The sequence below is a fragment of the Megalops cyprinoides genome, chromosome 12 (genome assembly GCF_013368585.1).
Source record: "Megalops cyprinoides isolate fMegCyp1 chromosome 12, fMegCyp1.pri, whole genome shotgun sequence".
NCBI lineage: Eukaryota > Metazoa > Chordata > Actinopteri > Elopiformes > Megalopidae > Megalops > Megalops cyprinoides.
Window position 1 is genome coordinate 13487954 of NC_050594.1, and position 26079 is coordinate 13514032.

Consider the following 26079-nt stretch of genomic DNA (forward strand, 5'->3'; position numbering starts at 1 on the left):
AATGTTACTGGAAAACAGATTCCTTCATAATTACTATCTCTTAGTCATGGCTCGGTGAATGCTGTAGCTAATAATTTTAAAACTGGCATTCACGTTAGAGTGAAGCTAATGGGGCATATCAGAGGCATATGGTCATTGGTCTGCTGGGATTTGGACAGTCTCACCTCACAATGGCATGATTATGGAGAAATATCCTTCCTATCCTCAGATACACTGCTCTAAGGGCTGTTCCCTCTGTCTCCCATATAAACACACTTGGATCTATTTCAGGCTTGATCAGTGCTTGCTGATGAGGAACATCTGCTGGAGAAGTTATTCTGAGAAATGTGGGAAATGATTTTTACTGCCGCACTACAAGCGTCCATTTTTATGGATTGTCTTAATGCATTTATTGTAAGCCCAAGTGCTCAGGAAGTTCTTTATGAATCAGAGGACCTACCGCTACATGCTCAATAAACAAACATCCACTGCAATTTATCAAAACTTGCCATGTTTAACCCCAAAAATATTTTATGCATGTTTTTTCTTGTAGTTTCACCCCACAGTTTGTTCAAAATGTGTATTGTGGCAAAAGATAAAAGGAAATCCACTTCCACATGGTAAGGAGCTGCCTACCTCTGACGCTGGATGAACACAATCAAGACCACATTGTTTCTCACTAACATCCGTACCCCACTGTGTTCATGTCTTTATTAGGCAAGACTTCTGTTAGGAAATTATGAGCCAGACAATTGTTCTAAAGAAAGTGTAGAAATCTGGTGTTAATGACTGCTGCAAAAAAGAGTACCACAATAAACCGGAAACCGCAGAACGCCATTTGAAGACACAGTGGTTAAGGGTACAATTTAAACATTGACATTAAATCATATTTAAATGAATCCCTTTCCATGGGTCTACCTTTCTTTCCCTCTCTCTTTTCCTCATTTGTTTTGTTTCTAAATGTCTGTATTTTTTGCTCTGCATTAGCATTGATGTCTTGTCCCAATCAGATTATAGTGATAATGGGGGGTCTGAAATATATGCATTGTAAATTGCGTATTGTATTAATGTATTAATGTGCTTCACGGTCAGTCCAAACTGCACGAGGGCTTCATAACCCAGCCGATTCTCCAATTGGGAGACATCTGGTGTGCGGCACTGCCAGCTCTCCTTCAGAATTAATTATCTGAGCCACGGCCGCTTGTCGCACTGACCGTCCGGCAGCACCCTCCCCACTCCAAAGATGACTTTGCACTGACCATCACGGAGGCTTTCTGGGCCAGGCCACTCCTCCAGTGATGAGCGGCCTCCTATTGGAGGAGGAGAGCAATGGATAGAGAGCGCAACGTCATTGTGGTGTGGCAGCAGTGAAGCATGTGGCTGAAAAGGGCATCTTCTTGTGGCAAAGCCATTTCACAATAGCCAGAGATGTAGGCACATGCTAGTAGCATTACATTACTTCGCTGCTTAGGCTTATTGGATTTTTTTACATATTATTGATTTTTTTATTTTATATGATTTATTACTGCTACTTTTTGGTTTAAGTTCCGTCACAGTTTGATTAAAGTATCCTCCTCAAGGGGCAAGCTTTGGATTACAGGCCCAGCTCCTTAAGCATTACACCACAACAGCCACCCCAACTGCACCAACTTACACCAATTCCTTGCTGCTGAACTGAGGAGAAATGACCACCTTACCACACAATTCTTTTCAAACTCACCTCCCCAAGCGCAGTTTTAGAAGCACATGGTGATGGCAGGGTGAGTTTCGTTTCGCCAGCCCATACAACCTCGCGACGGCTCGCGGAACAGATGGCCGTGAGGACCCTTCGTGGGGCTGCCTTACGCAACCTCCCCTGCGGTCGCCTCGGGATCCGCACTAATGAGGGTACACGAAAGCCCAGCATCTGCTTGGGGACTTACTGTACTAATGCAGCAGACGGAGAGGGAAAGCAGCCGCGACCTAATGACCTCCGGAGACAGAGACGCGCGCACCTACGGGTGCCATCACCTTAAAAGCCCCAAAGAAATGGATCGCGTTCCCCATCGACAGGATGTACCACTCATGCCGCAAGCTGCACTGTATAGTGCGCCATCGCAACAAAGGGGACAGGATAATAAAGTGCTGAAACCCCCGCTTCCCCCACCGTTCTCCTTCTCCATTTTTTATCTCCATTATTATATTGCTTTTTTCTTCCTGCATAAATAACAGTAAAGTAATTTTATTCCAGTTGGATTTTGTATGACTGCAGTGGATGGAGGCTACAACAATGGTGCAGCAATAATTGGGGTATGACCGACGACAGCGCATCTGAGACACCTAAGCAAATTTATAAACGTGTGGAAAAAACACTATGTGTATATAATATACATGAAAATGGTCACAGACGCTCACTTTCCTTGGCCTAGGTGTACGGGGGAAGGGCAACTCACCAACGATCATGTGATTGCAAACGTCACAGAAGGTGGGCTTCTTGAAGATGTGCTCCAGGAAGCTGTGCGCGCTGGGGTCGGGCTGGCGGGGGTTCTGGCCCGGGGAGCAGATGGAGGAGGGGATGGGCAGGGGGATGGACAGGTCGCAGCTGCCCAGGTGGCCCATGCTGGAGCGCACCTCCGGCAGCAGGTCCACCTGCAGCTTCATGTCGCTGTTGGTGCGCTGGAAGAAGTTGTCGGCACTCTTGCTGCGCAGGCTCTTGGTCTTGAAGGAGAGAGAGCGCTTCAGCCTCTGCAGCTGTGGGACCAGGAGAGACAAGAAGGAAGTTCAGCTTTACGCCAATAAAACACCCTCCCCGGGGTCAAAAACTGTATTCTTCTGACTAATTCCCCTGTGCACGGCAAAAGTGTATGAAGTAGGGACATGGTCCCAGGATTTCTGTGCATTGCTATCTCATGAGTGCACAGCAAGATCATCGCGGTTTACTTTATTAACTGTCCTTTTCATGCAGTGTTGCTGCAAATGACCAATTAGCTTCAAAACCCACTATCAATAATTCACAAGTCATACTCACACGTGCCAGATAATCAATCGTTTTCCACTTGTTTAAGGCCAGATATGACCAGGTTAGACTTCAATGACGCGAAGACTACAAAGGCTTCAATATCCAATTATACATGACTTTAATCAAAATCTTTAATCAAACCCTGGAGAGAAGAATTTTTATGAGTGTTGTCATCTTTGATGACAAAATGCCACAGCAGTTAGAAACCTCCCAGTATGTGTTTATATGGATCGCTAACAAGCGTAATTGCATTTCTTCAGGTTAGTGTCTTGTACCCACACAAGCATCGTTATAAAGGTAAAACAATTTGCCTCATGTGTGCAAAGGCCATAATACAGGAAATAAAGAACACACTATAACCATTTGAAGTTTTTGTTAGTATGCATTAGTTTCTTCACCTAAGAATACCATGTGGAGTCATGCAATGCCTAGGGCTCCAGTAAGATCCTTTGCAGTACTGCTCGACGGTCAGAAGCTCTGAGCCGAAGCGCCTTCAGCAGAGCCTGCTTCCATCACCCTTATAATCATCATTACTGCAGACATCACCATGGTATGCTACAAGCTACAAGCTCCCCGTCTGCTCCCTACCTGAGGAGCCAATATGATGGTGTGTGAACTCATCAGCAGTGCAGTGTTTCTGTCATGCTGTGGGACCGTCACCACATTTCCCCTGAACCTGAGTTCCCCTGAGTCTACCCTCATTATGGCTTCTATTTGGGGGGGGGTTGGGGTGGAAGGGGTGTGATATGGCTTTTCCCTCTTCCAGAAATTTATATTCTCTTCTTTGCAATCTCTCCCCCTGTGACGACCATTCTTAATTATCTCATTTTATTGCTGAATTCTTTTTTTTCACAGCCTCAGGTGGTAGAGTGAGGAACGGTTCCTCAAGAGTTATTGCCAACGATGGCTGTAAAATCAAATGATAAAAAGCCCGAAGTTCCACTTAGCAGGAGATCTGAGTCAAATGAGTCAAACTTTGGACCAAACTAAACGGCCATAATCCACTGCTGTCAATCAATCTGCATGGGTTTAGCCTGGACAGTTTAACCAGATTTATTCTGTCATATCTTCAAAGAACCAAAGGGAAAATGTGAAAAGGAAACACACACACACGCACACACACACACAGAGTATGAAGCAGATATCCACATAGAGTATTTTGTCTATTGTGAATCTTTTCATCTGAGCTCACACTGATTTAGTTAACAGGTACATAAACAGAATTTTGTCTAACAACTTGTCTAACAATCACTACTTCCACAGTTAAAATGCATTCCTATGGCAATATACTGCTTTTCTTATTGCTACAAGACCAAATCTGCTACAAGGATAGGGGGTATTTTAACTAGAAAGATTTTGAATACATCTGACACATCTAATAACACTTTGTGTTTTTTTTTAGTCTTTATTTTCTCATTTGAATACAAATTATCATAGAAGGTCACCATTTTCGTACACAACACTTTGATTATTTCAGCGCACTGTTTGGTGTTTTGAATGTCTAACTATGTCTAAACCTGAAACAAAACTTTCATTCATCTGTACCCATCACAAACGATGAATCTAGTTGGTCTATAACATATGCATAGATTTCAAGGACATTTGGCCCAATGTTATTCTCTGTCATCCAAAACCCTTATCAATTTCCAAGTCACAAGACCAAAGGTCAAGGTAAAAAAAAGTGCTTCAGCGATATCATTTGATTTCCAGGAACAAACTTGCCACTTGGGCAAGGACTTTAAACAAACCTTACACAAAAGTTCCCTTCACTGTTCCCCCAAGCCTTAGAAAAACTCAAGTTAGAAGATCAAAGACACTCCTGCTAACTTTTTCAATTACAAGTTTCTTACTGCTTCTGCATCTAAAATTCTCCTTCAGCTAGTATTTGTGTCTGTCCTTTATGCATCCTTGTAGAAAATGTCTGTTAAAAAAGTGGTGATCACATATGCCTCCACATCTACCACCTCACTACTAAACGTATATGTACCATACTTTATATTCTTACCACATATACATACTATTTCTACGTGTTACAGTAACTGGCTATTTATTTTTAAACGTTTTACAGTCCTACTTCACTTCTTTACTGTCTTTTTGAAGTGACTGCCTACTGAATATTTCCAGCCTGGGGGAGCCTCGTGACTCCCACCGCATTTTAATTTGTACTATTTTTCAGTTTCAGCAGTCGAAAAATGGACATTTAATTTTCATCATGCGTTTTCAATTTTTATCGGGATTGCCATCAAACAACCAGGCCGAAAGAATAGCAATCATTTGAACGACAGCAGGACTAACAGCACAGTAAAACAAGCACTGTAGGTTGCAGCTGGAAATCTGAGAGGCATCACAACCAATGGTAATATCCTTATTGAAGCAGAGACACACTGAATTGTCCAAGTCATAAAAATAACATGAATGAATGAAGAGGGCATGCATTTCAAAAGCAAGCAATGATATTGACAGCTCCCCTCCAGCTGATAGCAGTCATGAGGATGATGAAATTCATCCTTTCTTATGAGGCAGAAGTACTTCCTGGGGTTACTGGGAGTGAGTCTGACAAGCAGCCTGCTACAACAGATGATGTTCAGCACAATGAAGAGTCTTAGAGCCCATCTAAGCCAGCAGTAGTTCACCCGTATATGGACAACCAGGGTATAGCTAGCTAGTGAGCTTTTGAATTCATGTGATTCTGTGAAATATTTAATATCCCTCCCTCATAAATGTTTTCTCAATTACTGATGGTAGTAAATACCAATGGTTTACAGCTGAGAGATTTTTTCAGTGTAACACTTATTACAGCAGACAGTACCTAAGGTGTCAAATAAACCAAACAATGTAGCTGCAGAAATATATTTGAATGTAATTAAATCTACTAGCATTATACCTTATAATTTAGTGACTGAATTTGTTGATTTTGATTGTTGTTGTTTTTTCTGAACTGAAAATAGTGAAGAGGAATTGAGTCCTTGCTTGAAGTGATGACTTAAGGCACTGATTCTCAATCCTGCTCCTGGGGCCCCCCTGCTCTGCACGTTTTCCATCTTTCCCTGCTCTACCTACCTGACTGAACTCATCAGTGGCACTTTTGATTAGCTGAGCACACCTGATTTAATCAAGAGCATCACACTAATTTCAATCAGGTGTGTTTGGAGCAAGGCTAGATATGCAGGACAGGGGGGCTCCAGGAGTAGGATTGAGAAACACTGACTTAAGGCATTGCAAGGAGTTGTACAACAGTCAAAAATATTGACATGTCAGAGCACTCCCAAAACTAAGACGTTGGCTTCTGCATTTGCTGTGGGCACTTGCCCTAGCTTTTAAATGAACAGGGTACTCAAACCAGAAAAAATAAAGTACAATTACTGTCATGTACATTTTGGCAATTCTGTGACAGACAATATTAATTTTAATTGTGTGTGTGTGTGTTTGTGTATTGGGAGGGAGGGACAAATTAATCTTTCGTCAAATAGCTCTGCTTTCCCTCCCCCAAATTAAATATTTACCTCTATCCACCCCCCCCCCCCCCCCCCCCACAGCATGGCCCATACAGCATGTAAGACACAAACAGTGTCACACTACATACAGAACAGAAGACATCCTCAAGGAGGACATGATAGACAGTGATTGGAATCACTGTTTCAGTATTCCCCAACACAGCATATCTCATGTATGACCTTATGTATAGCAAAGCAAAAAAGTGGACTGATATTACTTCAGTGGATAATCCTTTGGTAATTCTAAAAACAAATACCAGTGGAACATCAACAGTTTTTATCCAAAATCTTGTAATGGTCAGTGCATAGCTGTATTTGGATTTCTGATGACAGTAATATTGCTTCTCAAATAGCACTGGGGTTTTCTGAAGTCTATGTTTTTTGACAACTAACCATAAAAGGTTAATCTTGGTTAACCTCAAACTTAGATATGAGAGGAATAGCTCCAGGGCAGACATTACCACAGAGTTTGGCCATGGGTCACTTTAACGCTAGAATGAGAGAAAGATTTCTGTATTATATCAACGAGATCCACCCCCGCAAAGCAAAAGCGTGAGAGTTTTTGCCATGGGTTTGCAAGGAGGTCCCCTGGGGGCCTTGGTGAACATCCCTTCTGTATTTTTCAAGGATTGTGAGTTTTGCCCAGAATCACAAGGACCACAGTAAGAATTCTGCAATTGCGTCCTAATCCACTGCAGGTTTAGCAACTCCCAGCCAGGACAGTGGTGTGGGATGGGGTCACATGGTCATCCTACCCAATATGTGAATGTTTAAAAAATGACCCTCATGGAGTGTAGGGGGGTAGAAGGGAAGGGTTAGAGATGGGCATTTTGAAATTTCCCCACAAGTGCGATGAACATATCTATTTTTTAATTTTCCCTTTATCTCACTAGGAAGTCCCACTGAGATGCAGATCTGCATAAAAAGGTAGCTCATACGTTAACAATTATAATATCTCATTAACTAAAATTAGTGACTGCACAACAGAATTAGTGGCATGGTGTAGTAACCTAAAAGCATACACAGTCTTCCTGTATTAGGCTTTGTAAACTGGATTTCATCCAGCCAAGTTAACTTCTCCAATTGTAAAGCGAACATACCAGAGAATGCATAGCAACAAATTACTATGTAACATTATGTAATATGTAATAATATAATATGAAATATTATGAAACAATATTACACGTTCTTGGCTGCAACTGACAAAATGAAGCTGTAGAGGCTTTGATTGCAGTCAAAAAACTGTATATCAGGATAATGCACTGGTAGCCACTACCTGAAACACTGATTAGCCTATGTTTCCCCACATAGTGCTTGTCATTCAAAAGTCCCTTGCAACAGCACTGCAAAGCTACAGACTGACCACATCAGTATATCCTGTAAAGCTCCTCCATGTATTTCAAATCCTTTGCTCTCTTGAGTACTGCCATATTTGAATTTGATAATGACCAGACTTGATAGGCTTTACACAAACTGTAACTGACAGTTTGTTGCACTGATCGTCACACCCGATGTGCAGACTGAAACCACTAATCCCAGCTTCTGAAGCTGGTCACATGTTCAGACTTCAATGCGTGCTCGGGTGATGATGATGCGACCTATTGATCCCCTCAGCCGATTTGGAAACATTCAATCGATAAGCCCCCTATTGGATTCTGAGAGTTCATTCGGAGCTGTCCTCTAATGAAAGTTGGTATGCGCAGCTGTGCGCAGTGAGTTGGATGTGAAAGACTGCTAATTGAAATGTATATCTGAGAGCGTTCTGAAAAGTCATTTCCCTTAGTCGGTAAGTTTCATTATGCCATTAGACACGCCTATTTGATGAAATGCTGAAAACTCAGGGGTCCTGAGGAGTGAAAGCAGTAAAACTGTCTTCATATTCTCAGTTATAATGCATGAGAGAATGTCAGTGTTTCACGGGCCTATTATGAGACCTTTGATTTCTGAGACGCATTAGCACACCTGTTTTGTTTTGTTTCATCATTTTCACCGGATGAAGACGATTCCATTTCATGAAGCGCAAACGGTGAATGGTGTCAGTGAATGGTGTCATTTTCAAGCTTGATCAAACCCAGGATGTGGGACTCTCAAGCCGATGGGACAAGCCTACCTTTCCCAGCATGGAAGAGCTGTCAAGAGGTCAGAGCATTAAGTGTATGAGCTTAGTAAGTACGTGGTTTGTGTGAGGCACATGAACTCTATTAGCACATGCTGTATGCATGGAGGTGGCGATGCTTCAGAGGGTGAAAGATTGGCTGGCAATACATATATCCTTCCCATGTGAAATGCTTGTGTGGTGTGCCAGCTTAGGCAACTGGAGCTGTAATTGGAAGTTGTGCAGGTTCAGATCCTGAGGGGGAATTGCTGTTTTACCCATCAACCAACTACCTGAACCGCCTCAGTGAATATCCAATTGTAAAAATGAAAACATAAAGATTAAAAAAAAAGTGTTGGAAATAAAGCTGAAGCAGGCTGATAGCTTAGCAAAAAAAATAATTTCTGCATTTTTGTTCTCTCTGGCCATATCTGCAGTATTGTATTTTATGTAAATGCACTTTTTAAGAGTGAATCTAAATTGCCACTTGTCGGGTTAATAAAGGACTATTGTATTGTGTAGTATTGTATGTATACGAAAGACTGTGTTATTTTTATTGAAGCGCTCCTGATGATCCTCTCCATAATTGAATAAGAAATGATTTTTGAAGAATAATGGTTTTGGATGCAGTTATCAAGCTGAAAGAACACGCCGTCAGACTGAAGACAAATGTCAGGAACATCTCTAACTCTCTTCCATCATCTCTTCTACCCAGAGCAGTGATATGATTTATAAGGAAAAATGAGTAAGCACGTGTGGGGGAGGGTGTGTAATAACTGATAAATATGAGCTTTTTGTCTGTTTCCTCCTAATTTATTGAATTTTTTGTTTTTCATGAAGTTCACAAACTACATTTTCCTAGACTACAGAACTCCCTCCCAGTACACAATGCGGAGGGAGAAAATGCTGAGAACGAGACGCTGTGGCTGGTTTCAAAGATGTTTAAATGTACCTTTGTAAATGGTGTCTTTATACATGGCCCTCACCCTGCATTCTTGATTTTCCATTTTACGTTTTTTATACATACTATATATGCATACTATTTATACCGTTTTTCTGGTTTTATCATGCCATTCTATTGGTTATGTTCCTTGTTTTAATGTTTTTACCTTTTGCTTTGCTAGGCTTTTACATGTTTTGGTACTACTGATGCACTGAATTTCCATTCCAAGTTTTTCTGTGAGAGAAAAGGCCAATGCAGGTAAAATCCATGGTAGTTATATGCATTATCTCTACAAGATGGAGAGCTCTGTGATGTCATTTTAAGAATGTATACTAAGCCGTTCTACTCTGTTGTGTCAAGATAACATGGATCAACCCGAAATGTCCCAGGGAACAGCAGGGGAATCTCGAATCTGTACAAACAACCAGAACGGGGCCTTGAATAGACTGAGGCTGATGTTATGTTTACTCAATTCGAAGGTCTTTGCATTAAATAGGGAGCGGGCGACAGAGCATGCGGGTAGCGCTTGAGAGAAAAGGTGTTTTAGACACAGGAACTGCCGCAGAGTGATAACCAAACGGCCATCCTTGAGCAGAAATCCCTCACACTGGCACTGGGAAGCTAATGAGACATCTTTTAATGTTAAAAAGGCTAATTCAGTCGATGCCTCCTGGGGGATTCTATAAATTATGGATCTGCAACTAAAAAGCTTAAATGTCTCATTATGTCATCACACCCCATCTTTTCTTTTTATGTACCGTGTCAGTCAAGACTCATCACCTCCCACCTGCGTGTGCTTACGGTGGCATGAGACACTGGCTCTAAAGGAACAGCATCTTCAGACCTGGTTACCAGCAGGAGTATCGTCGCTGTGGTGCTCTTAGGCATGTGGCATTTAAGGGTCATAACACACCAAGCCTGCTGTGTTTTTGTTGTTTGTTAATTCATCAACAAATTTTAACCCGTGAATGTCATCCCAACATGAGAATGACATCACATCATGTCACGTCGTGTCCCCCCCAAAAAAATGGACTTGGTGGGCAAGGGACTTAAAGCAGGAGGAGAAAGAGCATGTGTATATCATTCATTCAGACACTCTTCACGGTCAGCGCTCAGCCTGTCAGTGGGTATGGCTCCTCGAACCTGCATCCCTTTGCGCTGTGCCTCTTAAGCAAGTCTTCCTATTCCTTACTCCAAGGCTGAACAAGTTGTACGGGCCATCCCTGTCTTATGAAGAAAAAATTAATAAATAAAATTTGAGCTTAGATATTGTGTAGGGTTAGCGATGAATGCTTTTCTGTCTGTTGTCTTGGCACTATGACAACGCAGTTCATATGGTGCACACTCCTGACCTTCACACAATATAGTAACCCCTCATTCATTCAGTGCTCAAGTAGGCAAACCCTGATCTGTTGCCAGGCTACAGTACATGATGAAAAATCAGCTCTTGTATCACTCAAAATTCATTAAAAACTACCCAGCATTTAAAATGATGCAGGGGACATGGAGGTCAGGACAATCCTAAAAACTTAAACGCCTCCTCGTAAATGCATCTGAGGGAAGAGGACACTTTATACAGCCTCCAGGGTCTGGAAGCCCTGGGCATGGAAACGGCTCTCTCAGGGAAGTCCTAGCACTACTTAATTTGCTTGTGAGTGCTACTCTCAGAGTGCTCTACATACTGAAAGGACAGATCACTGGATGGGCAGTGCACTCAGATTTTATCTGCAGGTGTCTAGACTGGGAGAAGAGTTGTGCAGGTCCCCAGGGTCCCGAGGATGCTTAACTGTTAACAAGATTAATTCCCATCACCATCTGGAATGTTCCCAGTGGCCCTTGGGCCGAGAGCTGCTCTTAGGGCCTTCTTCTTGTACAGTGCACTGCACACAAATGCAAACCAACACACCCACCAAAAATACACATGCATGCATAAACAACACACACACACACACACACACACACACAGCGTGATGACTAATGTGAGGGTTTTTGTCACTGCTGTCACTTGACTGCTGAAGTGAGGGAATGGAAAAACGCCAGTGGTTTCTCTCAATACAAGATGTCATTTGCAAGATTAAAGCAGCCCTAAAGCCATCATGTTTCCTGACCGGTGTTAAAGCAGCATAACAAAGCTGTGAGAAGTCTAATCCACAACAACCTGCGCAATACTTCACAGTTGTCCGTAGTACTCAAGGCCAGGAGTGACCCAGATTGGTTCTGGAGTAGACAAGTACACAAACTGCCAATACTTGTGCAGACAATGTCCCGCCACCATGACCACTACCTTCATAGTGTACTATTTATGAATACACCCCAGTTCTAATACTTTGGCTGTTCTTGTCACTTTTTTATACCTCTTCATGCTTTGAAATGACATAAAACACATCAAAAGTAGACTGCAGCATCTGTGTTTAGCTATAAATGTAAACATATCCTAACCTGACATCATTACCGTCACTATTATACGGAAAAGGACAACATTTCAAATTTTTAAACATCAAATGACTATGGAAAATTAATCTGCAGGTATATATCAAAGTGGATTACAGTGTCAAAATGTTTCTTGCAAGTGGCTACCATCAGTGCTACTGAGCACTAAATTAAAATAAATGAAAATCTTGCATTACATCATTCAATAAAATCAGGACCAAAAAAGCAAAAACAAAAGCAAAGCAAAACAAACAAACAAAAAACATTTAGACGGAATTTCCAAACCACTACTTTGTATGGGGAAACGCTGTCTGGTGATACCAGCCTCTTTTTTAAACGTTTAGCTCATACACTTGATGCATGCAAATTATACGATTTGTCATTTTGGAAAGCGGCGGAAATCACCAGTGCAGGACAGAGGGCATAGCCCATGTTGTTTTTTTTTTAATTCAAAGACAAGACAGACTGGAGAGAGGTTATACCGGGCTACCTTGGATTCTTGCTGGCTGATACTAGACGCCGGTGACTGTGGCAGCTCATGTTGTTCTCGGTCGTTCTCTTTACCGACGCTGTCGTCCGTGATCATGCTAGCTGGTGGAATCATTTTTTCATCTGATCCGAGTTTTTCCTTTCTTTAAGGCGACGGCGCAGGACGGCTCTCGTCTTCTTTTCGGCGACTCCCGTCCCCTTGAGGTGTCTCCGATTTTTACATGCTGTCTCTTCAACAGTACTTCAGTAGTCTAATTACTTAGTCCAGAAGCGGAGTGCATCCCGCTTTGTTGACGGGTCCCCTGTTGTCTTTTTGTGGTGGTGGTAGATAACGTCCGCTCCGAGGATTCAAATTTGCTTTCGATGTAAAAGAGAACGGATAAATCCCCTAAAGTAAATGGACGAAGAAAGAAACTTGCCCACGTTTCGTAAGAACGAAGAATATTTCATCACCACCAAAATAAAAAAAACGGCAAAGGCACGCAAAACCTTGTAATTAATAGCTATAGCGAGAGTCTTCCTTCGAAGTATTTTACTTTTAGCGACTTTTCCGGAATCGTGAGAGCCCGCCGGTTTGCTTACGAGGTGAGATGCGGGTGTTCAGGTCACGGCAAGGAGCGGACAACTATTTGCGCTGTCAGATGGGAGAAACTGTCACTTTGTTAATGGGCGTGTGGGTGTGTGCGCGCCCGAGGGCTTTGGGCGGAGTTAAACCGCTGACAAAACCGACGGAGCGAAAAGCGTATCACATATTTCGTGGCTGTTTTATCAGCATCGCGGTTGTTTTACGTAACTACTTATTTGATCCACGCCGTCATGTCTTCGAAATATATGAGAGAACTAATTTCAGAGTTATTTGCCAGTGAGCTTCTTCACCCGTTAGTGGTTCTTCATCTGAGATCACATTTTTGCTGAACTTGATAACCGTTATTTAATAGACGTCTAATTTTGTGAAAAGCTTTGTTTTTATAGCCGATTAACGTTATCATGATACGGTATCAACAGACACAACGGCTGTTGACGGCACAGCTACATACAACTTTCCTACAGCCTGAGCTCGACGGAACCTACGTCACACACGGCAGGGGCAAGTGCATAATACGCAATGTTCAATTAAAATATTGTCGAAAACTACTTCCCTCCATATCCCCATAATGTGGAGCACACACGTGTGTGTGAGCAAGAGAGAGGAATCAATCGTCATTGATTTAAAACATTTTTTTATCATTGATTTTTTTTTTTTTAAATCACACTTATAAAGTGTTCTTTAAAAGACAAAGCAGGCTGCTGCAGTCACACCAGAGATCTGAACGACCATTATAAGACTAAAATGGAACAGAAAGAGCAATTCCAATAGGAAATTCTGTCATATTTTAGTTATTTTTTTTATAACTCATTATCACAAGAAATAAAAAAAAACAATGTAATGTACTGCATCTTCAGGCCTTCTTACATGCAGAACCCATCAAGTAAGTTTCACATGGTTACTTAGTCATAACAACTAAACTTTCTTTCAGTTTAATTTAACATTAGGACTCATTAAATTATTTCAATAGCACATGGAGTCATTTTAAACTGAGTTATGATTTAGCATGATAGCAAGATCTGATATTGTACAACATGCTGTGATACTGCACTATGCTCTAAAGGGTGTCATTGGCAAAGGGTAATTGTTGTTGTACAGCTAGGCTTGTTAGTTAGCTGTGGCAAAGGCCAAGTAACTGGGGTTGCTTTAGTGCTTCTGGTGGGTAAAGGCTTTGCTCTGGACCACATGCCTTCTGTGGAGCTGTGATATGAATTACCTTCAGTTCAAATTTCACGTTAAGCACAGTGCTTCACAGTTAACATATCAGAGAGGGAGTTAATAATCAAAGAAAGACACCTGTAGAAAAAAAAGACAATTTAAAGTTAGACAAATTGATTTGAGCTTATTGCATCGTAGTTGAAATAAACAAATTGCATTTGACAGCTCTTGGTTTTTAAATGTGATTTATGGAATATGGGTGTCTTTTGTCAGAACATTTGAACAGCTGTACTGGGAAATGTAATATGAGACAACCTTGCGCAATGCACATGGACTGACAACCCAGCTAATAAATAATTACCTTTGATTCATCCCCTGAAGGGATATTCTGTTAGATTCTATTAGATTACATTGTAAAAAAGGATTAATATAGAACAGCCATTTAACATAACACATTGTATTTGAGGAGCTCTGCGGTGCGTAGCATGGGAGTAACAGCTAGAGAAGGAGATGCTGACAGGTGTGCAGCAGGTCTTTCTTTCAAAGTTCTCTGTCAGCATTGTGACCTTGTAAACAATGCCAGGAGACTGCAGTCCTGCTGTGACTAGAATTTATACAGCGTACAGCTGGGGAGAGAAGCACATCAACTGCAGCAGCCCTTTATTACTCTCATTTCTCACCCAGGTATATTTTAAATACAGTTCCCATCCAGATCTTCGTTTTTCTTGCCTCTGGCTGTTATTTTATGTGAAGGTCCCAGAGGATAAAATTTTCATTCAGCTGTAAAGGTGCATTCGGTGACATTGGTCCTTTGTGTCACCACCATTGAAGTCCTCATTGTCATCATCGTTGTTATTAAAGTTCCAAATAAGGGTTTGAAAGGAGAATTTTCAGACCGATTAACCAAAGCTTGATAAACTGGTCCCGTCCATGACTACAAAAATCCCACCCGCCACTTCCTCTCCATGTCACTATCCCTCCTCCACCCCAGCTCCCCCTCTCTTTCCCTTGTTTATGATGTCCAAAGGGAGGGTCAACAACCTTGGCCAGCGGCCAGGTGCAATCCCCTTGGTGGACTCCAAGCTGAGTGAAAGTACTGCTATGACCACACCAAGCGCAACCTTCATGCTTGAATTGCACTGAATCAACTTTGTCATCACTATTACTGTCATCATCATCATCATCATCATAAGGAAATTGCATTTGATAGTGGCCATCTTCATCATCATCAACCTCATCATTATCCATGCACACGTGACCTACAATAATTGATTAAGCATGTGGGAATTTGTCAAATTACACTTGTTTTCTTGACCTCAGTTCCTTCTGTCTCAATTTGAAGTATGTGTAATTTATCAATATGGCAGTCCCATTGGCACTGGGACACATGTGGGCTGGACAGATAATGTAACAATCCTTAAATCTTGTTAAGAGGGCAAATGGTGGCTTTGCCGAGTGCAAAGTGAATGGTGCCTTACCAACAATTTGCCAGCATTAGGGACCATCAGTCCCTGGTGTGACATGTGGCCAAGGGGTAGATAACTATCATGTTTAGTGTCATTTGGTGTGAAAGAATCCCTTGTCTGGCTCAGTGGCTCATTGAGCTTGTTGTTAAACTGTCTGCATTGACAGTAGACAATTGTGGGTCCAATTTCAAAGTCAGACTTAAGGAATGGCACCATCACGTCTTGGCATTTGGTATAAATGAAATGGACTGGAGTGATGAACCTGTGTCCTCTTCAGAGGGAACAGTCTTAATTGTACGCGTAAGTGCTTCAAACAGAGACAACTGGACAGTCTCAAACACTGCTGTTACCCTTTCTGGCAAATATGGCTTCCATCCTGTGCTTGTCTTTTTAGTGTCATATCTGTGGACTAGTGTCAGTGTTAAATAATGAAGACGCAAGAAGAAGCAAGGAACAGAACCTCTATTTCTTTACTGGATATCTTAATAATTTATATCATGTAATATTGTGTTAGATTTTTGTTTCTGTCATCAGTTGCTGGGGCAAACAGCTGTATTTATATAGCAATATAAGCATGTTGAACATATGAGAACACAAGCCAAAGACAGGCCAGTGCCATCTATAACACAGACAAGGCGCAATAATGATTTGCATACCAAGGAAACAAGGACCAGGCAGTGGTTGCATGCATCAGATTGGCTGCATGTCATTTGTTGCTGGGGGGATTTCACAGTGTGGCGTAAGGACTGCCCCTCATGACATCTCCCTCCTGTTCAAACTGTCATATCTGAGACTGTTTACATAGAACGCCTGAGTTTACTTTTCTGTGTTTCATTTGCAGTCTATCGAGAGAACAATAAAAATATGAAAGACATGGCACTAAGTGACATGTAATAAACACTTTCCTTGGGAAAAATAAAGGGTTTTGCCCACATAGCAGTGAAATGGAATTTATCACGGCTCCAGTCAGAGACTGTCAAATATAGGAGATGCTGGGAAATAAATCTTTTTTAGAAACTTGATGATCTATACTATTTTAATATGGTTGTTTATTTAGTACCAGGCACGAGTTGGGTTTTGCCTAAACCATATAAGGATAAATTTCAGACCTCATGTTAGCTTGCATTACGCTCAGACGAATGTAATGTACCATTATGAAGCCAACTGGGAAAGAGGGTAATTGCTGCAAACTTATTAGCTTATGACTTTATTGTGTCATTTGATGAGGTGTTTCCTTGGATGGATTTGTTAGCACTCTAACACTGCTGCACTTAATCAAGTAAAAGTGCGGGCAACTCCAGGAAGCAACCTAGGCTCTTGAGAGACATTGCAGGATTCTTAATTTTGCTTCTTATGCCCAGCTCACTATGTAAGCAAAATAATTTTCCTACCTTTGCATTATTAAAGTGAAGAACAATATCAACATTGTGTACATGCTGTTTGTTAATGGAATTCTTATTAGATGTGCTGCAAGAAGACATGTATTCTTGTTATTTTTCAGACCTTTAAAATGCAGGCAGCAAGTCTAAGGTTTTTTTCTTTTTTTTGTCTGGCTTTGTTATTGCAGAATGCTCTTGGTTTTCTGGACTGAGCACATCTCCATCATCTGTGAGGCATATAGGGCTACTCCCAAAATCTCATCCACGGTGGGCCAATGGAAATGGGCGAAATGGAAAACTCAACCGAGAAGCTATATTGCTTCAAACCAATATATTAGTATTGCATCAGAATTATGAAGCAACAAAAGAGAGGGCAGAGAGAAGGGTGGGCACAGAGAGGGGGTGGGGGAGAGACAGAGAGAAAGAGAGAGAGATAGAGGGAAAGAGAGAGGGGACATTGAGACAGAGAGATATACATTGTAATTTCCTCTCTCAGCTGCCATTTCTAACAGGACCCAATATGGTGCGTAGATGGGGGTTAATTATATGAGATGAAGGCCTTTGCTGAAGTGCTGTGAATAAGACCTGACTGGCCTTCCTATGAGTCGTGATCCTCTTACACCTCACATCTGAACGACTGCAACTGTCTTACTGCTTACACCCGACAGGCCAATCACCACAGCTGTTTAGCGCTGACTGTGTATGAGGTTGAATCTTTCCTTGACATAGCCGTGAGTCTGTAATCCTGAGAATGCACTTCACTTGGCTTAGTTCAAAGAACCTGAACTGTCTGTCTGGAGAGGAAATCTCAGTGCATATACAAATCAACATGTCTCTATATTTTTGGTTTTTTGGGGGGTTTTTTGGCATACAATTTTTGATGTTTTCATGATGCCTCTGAAGCAGGATTTTTGAGTTCATCTCAGGAACCTGTCTAACCTGCTTATCTCTGAGTTCAAGCACAAGAGCATTTTCTCAAAAGTGTTGATTCACCTCCGTATTGGATTTTTATTCCCTGCCTCACTGCATGCATCAAAACACATGGACTTTTCCATCAGGTTACAGATCTAATAATAGGGTTTACAGAGTTGCAGTCATTTTTCAATTAGCAAAAAGATAGGTGTGATAATTCGGTGCGAGGAAGGAAAATAGATCAGGCTCGGATTTCCATTATGGCTCCAATATTCTGTTACTGTTTTCTGTAGTCAGCCGGGCATGCTAATATCCAGAAAGAATGAGTCCTGGCTGCATCATTTATTCTAACCTTGGAGGCTGTTCATAAGATTGAGAGGATTATAATTTCCTGTATTGCATCACAATCACCAGTGCCTTGCATTAAATGTGATTTTTTTTAAAAATGACTTTAATTCCTTTTTAATGTTTTACATTAGGTATAGAAAAATAAGGATAACAAAGACTAGGTTGGACTGTTAACAACAGTACATTTTGTTGAAATATACCTTGGTTAGCATGTAAAGATACTATCAGCAGTTTGCCATTTAGCATTAATATCTGATTGGACAATGGACTGTCCTGGAGAAAATAAGTTTGTATTTTGACAATAACCACCAGGAAAAGTGTGCAGCTGGAGAAATAAAGTGCAAACTGAATTAATTGCCCCATATAGGCTTAGGACATCCAACCAGATACTATCTTTGCATTTCATCTTTCTTATTGTACCCTTCCAAGGTGTCTTTCGAAATATGGGATCCTATCAAATCAGCAAATGTGAATAAAGATTGATATCAGTCTTTTGGTTGCACAAAGGACCCCATCCTTATAGTAAAGACATGTGCAAAATGTGGAATTGTGCACCTTCTGCGGCAAAGGGCGCAGAGTGCCAAACCACTGCCATCAGTGACACAATGCCAGCAGGTAAATGGGTGGGAGAGGGTGTATAAAACAAGAATTCACTAGGAGGGCTGCATCAGAATGCCTGTCTTTGGTTCAGTTTGGTTCTTTGTCAATGGAACCAAGTCCATTAGTTCACAAAAATAGGTTACTTTTTCAACCCTGAGAACGGAGGGCAAACTTATAAGAGAGAGTGAGCAAATGAGTGGGTGGGTGGAAGAGTAAGTGAGAGAGAAAGAGTGTGAGTGAAAGTGTGGGTAAGTGAGTGAGAGAGAGCATGAGCAAGTGGGTGAATGTGTGATTGAGAGATTTTCAGTTAGTGAAAGAGAGAATAAGTAAATGAGTTATTGGGTGATTGAGTGAGTAGGGGTACTTTCACAAATAAGTTTTGCAGCTGTCATTAGATTCTGAAGGTTTTGCTAAGGTGATTTTTTTACTTTGTATCATTAATGAGTACAAACACAACAGCTATTGCATTTGACTACAGTCAGTATGAGGTGTTTTGCAGTTTGCTTATATATGATGCCTTGCTTTGAGCCAGAATTCTATGTATATACAGGATCGTTTTGCTGTTTTTCGTTTGTGTTTGAAAAGCCTCGCATTCATAAGCACAATTCATCAAACTGTAGCTGTCACAATATACAGCCACTGCACTACTGAAAAGAAATGAAGGGCCACCTCTGCAGTTTGCTTACGCATTAGCATCACAGTGTCACTCTAACTGATTGGATGAGAAAGCAGAGGAGTGACATTTGATTGGATAGCCACACTCTGAAGTTAAGCAGCTTTCTCTGTTTCCATATGTCACAGAATTCAATACTAAAGTAACTGCCATTCAAGACTAAAGTAATTGGCATATGTAAACACAGTGTTTGACTGTGTGCTATATGCTGAGGGGCTGTTTTGTTTCACTGTGAGGTTGGTCTACTTTGAATTTTAATACCACAGGGAGTTTGCATCGCTGTCATAACAGGATGTGTTGGATATGAGTTGCAGTCAAAAATATGAACTAGCAATCTGAAGCTCAAAACACATGTACTCACATACTAGCTGTTCTAGTTTGGTGGTGGAATTTTTTTCTTTTAATTATTTTTTCGTTTGAAAAGAATTGCTTTTGTCTACGAGGATCTGAAGATGGAAATATGCCTTAACACACCTAAGTGCCATTCCTCACAGGGCACCATTTGATTCCATTGGATTACATCGTATAATCTTTATATTACTAGCAAACAAAGCTGCTGAAAAGTAGAGAAATTTCTGTACAAATGTAATCATATTCCTTAGAATAATAATAAAAAAACAACTTTCACCATATTGCAATCTAACAACATTACTGCAGGTTTACAGTCAGGATTCGCTTTTTTCTCTGTACGAAAACAAAAAGTCAAAGCTGAGGTCAAAGATCAGAACTCCATACAAAGTTTGTATTTCACTCCTTCTCCTGCACAGTAATTAGGAGATTTGCAAGGAGATGAAGGAGGTCAAAGGCTGGAATGCTTTTGTAGGCCAGCACACAGAGTCCTTTAAATAGTGAACTATTCCGAGTGAGGTCAGGTCCACACTGGGCCACTACATAAAGGATTTATTTCTCTGGAAATAGCAGCAATGAAAAAGATTCATTGCCCCGTTTCCTTGACATTCTCAGCAATCCCGGCCATTAGACAGTCATAGGTAAGATGGCAATGACCTCTGTCCAAAGCCACCTCCCTCAAAATCAATACAGATGGTTATTTAAGTCTTCACTTTCACAAAGCAATTCGAAATGCTGGTTGTCAGGCAGTTGCTGTATCGCTTGGCAGGCATTCCATAGCAGAAACCAATGCAATTTTCTGGCGTTGAAAAGACAGATTAGCAAATGGGTGACATGTGGGTGCATATTGTAGACATGTTCTTTATGGCTGTGAATGCACAGCAGATTTTTTGTATACATGCTGTAAATGGGTAGTATATTTGACGTGTATGTGTTATGCATATGTTCGTTGTGTGTGTGTGTGTGTGTATGGTGGAATAGAGATGTACAGTATATGAGCCGGGTTTTTAACCCAATGGTTGCCCATTTAATTTCATGACAGATCATTTCCATTGTACCCAGGAACAAGGTGCTTCACCTGAACTGCTTCAGTAAATATTCAGCTGTGTAAATGCATAACATGTATGGATGTAAGAGATGAATGTTGGTATGGATAAAGAGAGTCTGCTAAGTAATATGTAATGTATGCGTGTACTATGTGTGTGTATGTAGTGTGTGTCATGTGGATGTACTCTCAGTATTGTTGTGACCTTGAATGATATAGTACATCTCCTGCAGTTTCTGTCATAGTTGAAGGTTGGTGCTGGGACCCCTCTCCTCAGGGTCCATCCAGCACCAGATGTCCCCCCACAGGGATCCTGCCACATAGACAACAGGGGTGACTTCCCCTAGTGTGTGAGCTCCATACCCCTCAGCCTATCACAGCCATGATTATTTAACAAAATTATAAATGAACTAGTGCAAACTTGACATTGTTGTGGTTCTTTGTGGTTTTGAATTCATCCAAATTTTGGCTTTTCCCACAATACATGGACACAACATTCCTACTATTTGCTTAGCAGCTGCCCATATCCTGAGAAGCCTTCTCAGCCTGCACTTCTAACAAACATATTCTACTTTTGCACTTGTTTGCATAGGTATGATGGTGTCTGATTGGCTAATCACAGATGAACGGTGTCTGGAAATAAATTGGTAATTTTATTCCCACCCTACAAAACTTCCCAGATCTGGAAACAAAATATAATCATCTAGTCCTTTCGGCTTCTGATCAATTAACCAGGTGTTTAAATGTTTCCATTATACTGTTCATAGACACACAGACAAATACACAAGCCAATCAAAATACACAGCTACAGTCATATAATCTCTGCCCAACCTATTGCTGGCAAAAGTAACTTCTCATTTAATGAGGACTGAATCCACACAAAGTAATATTTCCGAAATGAGCATAGCCTCCAACATAAAACAAGGCTGATGACATAAACTATAACACACATACAAAAACTTGCAAGGGAGTTCCCAAGGCAAGTATGTGGAAACATAAAATTAATTACCTGATATCACTGCAGACCACATAAACAACATCAAAAGAAGACTTTTGAGTGCTAACAGAAACAGATTGGCTTCAATAGCATCTCTTTACCAATGCTACAGTTGTATGTTGGGGACCACAGTTTGGCAAGTTGCTTCTGGTAGAACATACTTTGCAGCTCCATACCAAGGGTGCAAAAATGGTATGATTAATTTTCCTTATGTGATGGAAATGAAGTTGGCGTTCTAAATAGATGTTCAAGGTACATCCATGCTTGGCGTTCTGAAGCTCGATCTGCACCACTAGTCATTGATTTTCCGTGAAAGCTCCATGCTGAAATGCAGAGCATTTGCCATCTGGAAGCCAGCCCTTGTGTTCCTTGTGTTCCCCTGTGAGCCAAACAAAATCCTGCAAAATTCTTCAGAGGCTGTTGATCTGAAATGCATGCTGGGATACATAATTTAATTATTGTGTGGGGCATGTCACAAATATAACCTCAATGACCTCTTTACTGACAATTTTGATATTGTTCCTGTTGACAGCATTTTGTGTCTGTTACTTAAATGCCATTCCTTCCTGCACAGGTAATTAACAGAATGAGTGGCATACAAGAACTCATGCGTGACAGAGAAAAGACTAGAGTGAATGCAACTATTTAAACATGTAGATCTAAAAAGTCAACTGTTTCAGGATTAATGAAACAGTCATAAAATGTACTCCATGACCTTGTGAGCTGTCTGAAAGGCTTTAGAGAGTTTTAGAGGCTGTTGTGGTAATGCTAGTAGAGTGTCCTCACTTTGATCAGCAGTGCTAGCAAATTGGACGCTTCAGTGCCACTTGTCTCCTGCTCATAGAGCAGGCATTGACATCACAGACAGGGGCCAGGATTTCATCAGGAGGATTCCCTTGGTTATACCTGTCAGGTCCCTCTCTCTGTGATCAAAGGCTGCCCTGCTCCTGAAGGGATTGGCTGGAGGAAGGGAAATAACCCAGATTATCTGATGTGGCCGTCCTGGACAGGGTCCTCAGAGGGAGATGTGCTTTTCATTCGTACTCCTTCATGGACACAGGGCGTGTGGATCCTGTGGCGCTCCAGATTCATGTTGTTCTAGAACATGCAGGATGACTCCTTTCTGCTGGACCTTGGGCTCTGTTGACCTGACATGCCTGGCTCACATCAGTCACTTTGGGATGGGCTACTGTGCCCTTGGGCAAGGTACTTAACCCACAATTGCCTCAGTAAATATCCAGCTGCATAAATGTACAACATTGTAAAAACTGTAACTGATGTAAGTCACTCTAGATAAGAGCGTCTGCTAAATGCTTGTAATGTAACCCCTCTTCCCCTATCTACAGTATGTGTACAATATTGCACAGGACACATCATATCAAGGACTTCCTCCAGAAGCAATTTCCCTCCGCGGTCTCTTCCTCGTGGGCGTTTTTTTTACCCATCTGAAAATGTAACATCCTCACATTGACGCTGCTCTCGATTTTTTTTTTTTAAATCAAAGACACTTTTTCTCTCTCCCACTGGTATATTTTTGGACTTGCTAAGTTAAGCATGTGTGAATGACGCGCCGGTGCTGTTTGTGCTGCCCGTTTGCAGGCTGGCATCACAGAGTAAGAGCTGTGTGTGCACCCTTTCGGCTCACCGCTGAATATTCAGCGTTCCTGAACAAAAACAAGGTGTAAATAAGTCAACAGAAGGTGTCTCTCCTGCCTGTCCGCACGGATTTACAATTAGTTTCCAAATTCATTCGCATTTCACCTCCGCCCCCAACCAGATGCGATTTGTGCCTGGGCAGATTGATAGCAGAGAGTGCTGCGCATCCAATTCCACTGCTCGGCTTAAGGTTGCCTCTCACCTCTGTGAATATCTGCAGACATTTGAATGAGGATTTCCCTTCTGCCTGATTGGAAGTACAAAGCCAATAGATTGCCTGGCCTGTGGGATATTTTTCCAGAATGGCCAGGCCTTGGCAGGGAAGGTGATGTGCTGGGCAGGCCACCACTGGATTACTAGATGGATGCATTCAACAGTCCTGAAAACTTACATTTTTATCACCTTTTTGATGCAATCTTAGTGTCAATAAAAGTGTAGACTGAAAAAGTGTGTATCTGTGACAAACAGAATTATACTGTTAAAGGATTGACATAAAGAAATAATAAGTCCACACTATTCATTATGTGAAAAAAGAGAGGAATGTTTCAGGCAATATTTTCATCACCTCTCTTACAAATAAATACGTATTTTATATATAAGCTTCTTTTCCTTTTATGGTTGTTATTTCTATTTGTCAGCCAAAGCGCATATTTTGTTGTGTTATGAAGCTTGTCCTAAGAGCACATTCTGAACTATATTTTATTAAAGGACAAAAACTCTATTTGCAAATGGGTCTGAATACACCTGTCAGTAAATTGCCAAAAGGCCAGGACAATAACACAGTGGCAGCATCTGTTTTTAGAGCTATTTGAAATGTCCCCATGTAGACAGATAAGTCAATATCATACCATGAAATTCCACTGTTGATCCAGCAGTAACATGAGGTATCACTTCTGATGTTATTCCACCTTACCATCATGAGGTGAAACCAGTTCTGTCCTGACGGTGTGGAATCCTGGTCATAGTCAGCTACTGCGATAACTGGTTGAGCCATACGCAAGCACCCTGCTAGCAGCTTATGAAGGGTAAATTCCTGTGCTAAAATCTGGAAACCCTTGTATTCATGGGCTACTAAAAAGCAAACAAGGCCAGGAAAAGTAGTCTTATATGTTTTTTAATCTGGTAACTGTTGCATTCAGGGGCAAAAAAGACAAAAAAAAACTAATAAGACAAAAAAAGACATCTTACATGTATTTAAACCCAGTCATCCAGTATCCAGGGTCTAAAAGTAAAAATGAGTAAATCTGTTCATCCATCTGTTCAAAACTAAAGCGGGTGAAACACAAGGGCCGGGTCATTACCATCCTCCTGAGAGGCAAAAAAACAACAACAAATCACAGAAACGAGGTTAGACATGTCCCAACAGGTTTGCATGAGAATGAAAGTAGGATTTCTGATGCATAACATTTCCCATTGGTTCTTTCATGTCACTCTGTGCCATAGATGGTTCAGGATCCTGCTGTTCGACTCATTGCATTCAGCGCTTCCTTGGGATCTTTCATCATACAGAGAAAACATTACACTCAGCCAACAACATCATTGTGAAAAAAAACTGTAGAGTAGCAAGCCTATCAGATGCACATCTTTGACAAAAGCTTAATATTACCACTTTGTGGTAATATTACCAAAAACTCTGAAAGACTGAACATAACACCCAGCTGTGCGTGGAATGTTCCCTTCCACCCTCCCAGAATGCTAACCACTTTAGAGTGTGGAGAACAGAGGAAGTTCTGTTTAAAATAGATCTGCTTAAAAATGACAATGATTTGAGTGTGCAGCTCAGGCAAGCAGTTCAGGGAAAATCAACCAAATTCTTCACAGTCAACAATGCAACTTGTTTTCAGCAGGGTATCCTCTGCCAGTAATAAGCTATATTAAAAAGCAATCAGTCAAAATTTTATATCAAAGACATTGCCCTTTGTTGAAAACAGTTATGCCACAAGCCCATAAAGAAACAACATCAGCATGAAATGAAAAATGCTGTGGAACTATAATTCAAAAATCAATAGAATACAGTTCATCGTGACTGCCAAACTTCATAATTACCAACTAAAACATTCAAGTCCTCAGGTCATCAGTTCAGCATTTTAGACAGGTATTGACATCCAGCTAATTACAACCATTTCTTTTTTTTAAGAAAACTTATGTGGTGACCATGTATTTCATTCTTTTAGTAATGGACCTCAACTACACTATGCTGATATGAGCCAATCAGAATCCAAAAACAAGTGACAAAAACTAAAAAAAACACTTCTTTGTCTGTTTTGACGGGAGTCAAAAAGTGTGACCTGCATGTCCACTTCATCAGGCCGTGTTCCAGCGAAGACAGCAGGGAAGGAAACGCTTTAATGGGTGTTCCCTAGGACTCCTGCTGCGATTTAGAGGTCATTAAATCCAAAATTAATTGAATATTCAAATCAAACATCTCTGCAGCAGAGTGGAAATGTGAGAACAAGTGGTTGGTTTTACAGAGCTATTCAACT

General features: G+C 41.2%; 1 protein-coding gene across 1 annotated transcript in view; it reads right to left on the minus strand.

Annotated features, from left to right (window-relative positions):
- stac (SH3 and cysteine rich domain) overlaps nucleotides 1-12934 on the minus strand; it is a 39424-nt gene extending 26490 nt beyond the window's left edge. Inside the window, exons 1-2 of the mRNA XM_036542547.1 lie at nucleotides 12430-12934; nucleotides 2412-2709 (exon numbers count right to left, since the gene is read on the minus strand). Of these exons, the coding sequence (XP_036398440.1) occupies nucleotides 2412-2709; nucleotides 12430-12543 (412 nt within the window). The 5' untranslated portion in view covers nucleotides 12544-12934. The remainder of the gene's footprint in view (nucleotides 1-2411; nucleotides 2710-12429) is intronic.
- Between the last annotated feature and the right edge of the window lie 13145 nt (nucleotides 12935-26079).